This window comes from Chionomys nivalis, chromosome 16 (genome assembly GCF_950005125.1).
Source record: "Chionomys nivalis chromosome 16, mChiNiv1.1, whole genome shotgun sequence".
In the NCBI taxonomy this organism is placed as follows: domain Eukaryota; kingdom Metazoa; phylum Chordata; class Mammalia; order Rodentia; family Cricetidae; genus Chionomys; species Chionomys nivalis.
In genome coordinates, this window is record NC_080101.1 from 51,323,098 (window position 1) to 51,329,097 (window position 6,000).

The 6,000-nt window shown below is 39.5% G+C and overlaps 1 protein-coding gene across 3 annotated transcripts in view; it reads right to left on the bottom strand.

Moving 5' to 3' along the window:
- The window catches only part of Eya1 (EYA transcriptional coactivator and phosphatase 1), a 141,008-nt gene extending 136,528 nt beyond the window's left edge, over positions 1-4,480 (bottom strand). For 2 of the 3 annotated variants that reach the window (XM_057790683.1, XM_057790682.1), the window contains exon 1: positions 4,248-4,480. Coding sequence is in view for 1 of the 3 variants with exons in the window: in XM_057790679.1 (XP_057646662.1) it covers positions 4,248-4,258 (11 nt within the window). In the remaining 2 variants the exon portion in view is untranslated. The remainder of the gene's footprint in view (positions 1-4,247) is intronic. The other variant, XM_057790679.1, reaches the window with a different exon arrangement.
- Between the last annotated feature and the right edge of the window lie 1,520 nt (positions 4,481-6,000).

A 6,000-nucleotide genomic window follows, 5' to 3' on the forward strand; every position in this document is an offset into this window, starting at 1 on the left:
TAACTTTTAAAAATGGCACAGAATTCCAAATCTTTGATGTGAAGCTTCATTCAACCTGAACTGACATCAATTAGGGCTGCGAAACAAAGATGAGAGCCGAAGCGTCTCGGATGACGTTAAAGCTATCCACCTAAACATCTTCTGTTGAGTCCTCCTAGTTTTTAATTATGATTTATGAAATTAAGAAACACGACCTTTCTAGCGAGAATAAAGCATCATTACGGTCGAAACGTCTTGGGATAATGTTACATGGAACTTCTAGGTATGCTTTTTTTTTTTTAATGTTGTTTTCACATGCAGGACAAAAACAATTTTTAAGACATTTGAGTAACTGAAGTTAGTAACTTTGATGCCTGCAGATGTCCATTATTTGATAACAGGTTTCTGTAGGTTTTTTTTAAATTAATGTTCCCACGCAAGATTAAATGGTTTCCTTTAGAAACTGCAGCAATATATCTCAAGGATAAAATTCCCCTACTTTTATACACCTGGAATAAATTATAGGTGAGAACGGACTTCATTTTAAGAACTCTCTTGGCCTAATGACATAAGAGTACATTAAAGCACACTTCGGAGCAATGCTAAAATACATCCCCATTGTAAAATCAGCTAGGAAGCGTAATCTCAGAAACAGAATTTCTATTTCATTGTTTACTTTTGAAAACTTCATTGTCTTTATATTTGAAGTTTAAAACCTGCCGCTTCTCAGTTTTGTTTTTTTGTTTTTTTTAAAAAAATAAAACTTGGTAATAATTTTAATAATAAAGAGAACCTACAAATAAGAATTATTCTAACATATTTCCTTACTGAAAAAAAATTGCCACTTACTAATGTATTTCTTTTCTGCTGGCAGCCTAGTTTCTACTGTACTTTCAGAGAGCAGTTTCTGAAAGTCCATACCCACGATCTCCCTTTCATTAAGTGTACTTCAGATATATTCTTTTGTGTCTCAAGGATTATTTAAACCATGTGTTGTGTGTTACTGTATTTAAAAATGACTCTTTAATCAAAATAACTTTAAAACAACTAATCCTCACTTAGGCTGGTCAGCTGAACCCACATCGTGGTCCAGGAAAAATAAATCTACTCTCAAGAATGCGAATGCAGACAACAATTAGACACAGATGTGAGGGAAATTAGTTACAGTTTACAAAATGCTACACTTCACATGCTTTCAGTTTCTTATGTGCAGTGCAACATTACAGTGCAGTCCCGAGGCTTCCTCACTCTCTCATGGCTTATCGGAAAAGGACCCCTATTTCGGACGGACGGCGACTTCCTCCCATGTTAGCAAAGTCTACGAAGCTGTTTTTGTATTTAAAACTCGAAAACCACAGTGCGTTTCAAAAATAATTAATGAAGACTATTTTCCCTCAATAGAAGGGGGAGTTCGTGGTTTCTAAAAAAGTTGTGCTAGGCACCAGTTTGTTTCTTATTTGCTTTTCTCTATAAAGTTAATATAATTCTTGTCGTCTTCTAATCTGCTATTTTTAATTCCAATATTCTCAGGAGTACAAAATTAGTACTCATTGTATTATGAATGATCATCTCATAGTACAACAAAGTCATTCATTTTGATGATTTAAAAAAAAAACCTCCATGCTCACAGTTGTAGCATATTGCCAGACTTATGAAAATAAAAAGAAAAAAAAAGATAACAGAGTTCCTTAGAATTTAAATTCAAGACTCCTACACTAGTAACTATGACTTCTGATTAGTTAATGAGGTCTTTTAACTTTGCCTTTTTTCTAATTAAATTTATAATTCTTCACAGATGTAACTTTTGTTGATGTTCAATTTGTCTCTCTCATTTTGTTAAACCCCACATAGTACTTCGTCAATCCATTGAATAGCCACATTAAATCTGTTAATACCATGCTCTTCAACCCCAGAAATTATTTCCAGAAGGCAAACGTGCTTTGAGAGATCATCAAACAAGACTTAAGGTACACATTTTATCACATTTTCCCTACCACAGAGCTCAGGATACAGAACAAAATTCATGACTTTTGCGCTGTTTATTATACTTTGCTAAATTACCAATCAAAAGTATCTGACAGAAGATCATGTCTGAAGCCAAAAAGTTAATAATGTTCTGCGAAAAGTAAACTGTAAATGGAAGGGGATTCTAAATCTCAGCAGCGCAGAGCAAATAGAATGCAGGTACTTGTCTAAATTATGGGGTTCCGGGGGTTTTGTCGCTTGCTAGAAGCAATTTTTATAAAATGACTATAATTTAAAACTTTTTTCTTTTCGGACTGAAAAGAAAATTTCAAAGTGAAAGCACCGAACTTCTATCTAAGGAGAGCTGGCAGGCGAGCTGGCTTGTCTGACACAGATCAACCTGTGTGCTCCCCAATTGGAAAGACAATGGCAATTTTCTAATCAGAATGTATTTTATGGGGGGGGGGAGTGCCTTCCCCAGAAGTCTGCTTCTTAAACAGAATCTAGCCTTGCTGCCCTTTTCCTCCATCTGCCTTTCCAGCTCTCAGTGTTGAAATACAAACCTCAAGTCTTAAAAACAAAAACCTCACCCTGAAGTGGGAAAGGGCTTCCAGGGAGAAGTAGCTGTTTGTCAAGTGTTAGCACTATTTCCTTATCAAAGCCTCCATAAACTAAACGCTCAAATGCTGGTGATGATTATCTTAATGTAATATCCTATATTGCTTTTTGCATTATCTCCTTTAAAGAAAATGAGAAAACATAATCCCTCTGAAACCAAAAACAAACAAGTATTTGAAACACATCATTCCTATCTTCAGCTTTAAAGAGAAAGGACTGTTTTCAAAATTAGCACTTATTGACAATGCTGACTAAACTCTGTCTGGTGATCTGATAAAAAGAGATTTTGTTCCCGCAGCCAGGATCTCTTTACTTCCCATTGTATTCTTAGGAAATACATTTTTACACTCCAATGGAAATTTTTTTTTCAAGAATCATTTATCATGCCTGTGAAATTCACAGAACGTTGACTTCATCTGGCACTTCCAAGCTGAACGGTGGCTCAATTAGAGTTCTGTGTCTGTCACCACAAAGTGTTCTCAAAGGCTGAAAATCCATGGCTGCTTGCTTACTTACTAAACACTTTGGGCCTTAGGAGAACTCAAGCATCGAGAAAGTCAAATATCAAATTGTTTGATCATATAAAGGCATGAGTATTCATGTGTGTGTGTCCCCAAACCCTAAACAGTGAGGTGAAAGACTCACACGAGCTTGAAATAAAACCTTCTCCGAAGGACACATTAGAAAACCAGCTGCAAACCTGTACAACTGCACCATGGTTCCCAACTACCAGTGCCCGTCTTAAGAAATGAAACTTAAAAACACTTGTCTAAACTCAGTGACAGTTCAGAATGTATTGAATTCTTGCAGATTCTGGGCTGAAAGGTTCAAGCCTCCTCCCAAGATGTGCAAGCCTGTGAGTCATTAGCAATTCAGACACTGACTTTGAAGGGCAATCCTTTTACACAGATATCCAGAAGTTTCCAAATCTGGAGTTGAACTCCCAAGTGCACTCAGATCCCATAAAGGGCCAAGAGAGGGACAAATCCATTAAGGGAGGTGGAGTAGCAAAGGTTGACTGCATCCCATGCTGGAGATGAGCCTGTGCAATAGAGTGTTTGGTAAAATTGTTAAGGAACAAAAAGACTTCTTTCTAGAAAACATGGTTGTTAGTTTGTTGTTCATCTGCTGTGTTTTCCATCAGGACCCTATCCTCGTTTATCAACCTAAGGGGGAAAAAATCATCTATGTAATATACACCACTATGTACACTTTACTGTGTACATCTTTATATGTATATGTGTTTATATGTATATGTATACTTTACATATATGTACATCTATACGTCTGTGTACAGACACAACACTCAGCTCACCACCACACAATAATGTTCCAAGAAAAGTGCAGCAAAGGAGAAAAGATATGAAGTCATCTTCCTCCGAGAACATTACCCAGCCTTCTACTTATTTATAAAGATCATAACAAAAGTAGTTAATTTACAACGATCCTTTAATGATCCTAATGGCTCCAATCATTTCCAAAGGTAAGAATTTCACTTTTATGACTGAACCCCGTGGCTACTAAAGTCCCAGGAACTAAGTGTCATCATTTTCCCCAAGCCTTAATGCTTTTTCTTTGGAAACAAATCAAAACACCAATAAAAGCGCTCCTGTTATCTCGGGCTTTGCCCACCGGACAGCTGTTCTTGGTCACTACAATTTTTCAAACACCCAGCTTGTACTTACAGCATGCACATCTGCTGCCTCCACCGGTTTAGTGTGCTCCTTGGAGTTTTCTGTGTTAGCAGACCTCCATTCCTGGCATAGTTTGGCTGCTGGGCAGGAACGCGGGAACCCGGGCGCTCTCAGCAGCGCTGCGGCGCGGCTGGCAGCGTTGCGCGGAGGCCGGGGATTGCCCGGCTCCGGGGGACGGCACCCGGGCGCTGCTGCAGTCTCCGGCAGCCGAGCGACTGAGCGTGATCACCTTCCCCAGGAAGGACCCCGCCACCGCGCACCGCCACAGGAAGGTTTCCAGTCGGAAGTGGCCCTGCACACTCGCTACCTCGCCGCAAGCTCGGAGCCATCAGCTCGCCGCGGTCTGTTTGGGAACGGCTTTGCGCCCCAGCGAACGGCAGCGGCAGATAGCATCTGAGACGCCTAGACAAAGAAACGGCACAATCTCATCCCCCGATTTGTTTGCGCAGCCTTGTAGGTCTGCCCACGAAGCCTCGGGGCTTTTTGTTTTGCTTTGTTTTTGCAACGCAAACCACAGCTATTCTCTTGTCCTATCCTTATTGGTTTAAATGCAACAATTGAGGGGAGCAGAGCTTGCTTGGACTGACTCAACCTAGCTGCTTAAAAAAAATTTATTATGTAAATGACGCGCCCCATGCTATCTGAATAAACAGCTGTGGGGGAAGAACTTGTGGGAACCTCTGTCAACACACACACATCCTCCCGCGCCAGTAGCTCTCAATTAAGATCTTTGGGGAGCAGTTGCATGTTATCTTTTACACTTTTCTAATACTTTTGTTGTTTTTTTGAAGTCCCGAAACTTAGGGAACCGGATACTTTTCACACTTCTTCCTAATGTACCTACCTACTAACAGGTCTGGAGAAGATATATATGAATAAAAAGTTGTTTCTATGAAGCAGAGAGAGAATGGGCAAACGTGTTAGCTATTAGCAGCTTAACAATGAAAGCCTGGCTGCCGATTCTGCAAGGATTGCTAGGAGGGCAAAGGCTTCAGGTCTTTGGATAGGACCCAGATAATATTTCACCATTAACATTTTTCAATGAGTCTTGAGGAGAGATTCATCTAGTCTGGAACTGGCTTGCAACTTAGACTTTAAAAAAATTCTGACCTTAATTCAGAACCTTCGAGTGATAAGCTGTTACACTTACCTAGGAGTTGAGCATCAGTTAAGAAAGCATGTTTTATGCACACAAATCACTCCACTTCCAAATCAGGGCCTCAGACACTTTTGTTGACTTGGAATCTTGAAAGAATGCACCCCCCCTTGTATGGATTAATACCTTGTCGGTCCTATACCACAGTTTAAATGCAAATGCATCCACTCTGAAATAAAGTCTTTGTACTCATTATGAAATGCATTTTGTCATCATGCACATTACATTTCTATTTGCTCTTTTTATATAAAACAGTGTACTCCTTTTAAGTTCTTACCATAGTATGAAATAAATAAAAATCACTATAAGTTCACATCAACTAACAGAGCAGACAGACAGGGTCTTACCTTAGCTATGCCAATTTGTAAATGAAGGCACCATCCCGATGATGCAAACAAAACCCAACTAAAGGCTTCTAAGGACCAAAATTCCATACAGGCGTTCTCTCTTCTCCCCAGTGCAAGGATGTCAGTCTAAATTGCTTGCAAAAGAGCACTTTGTCAAACCTAAGAGACAGCTTAAAGTGCTAACTCACCTAGGATTTCATCTTGTGTAGTACCAGCAAGGAATCATGGGCTAGGCATCTAC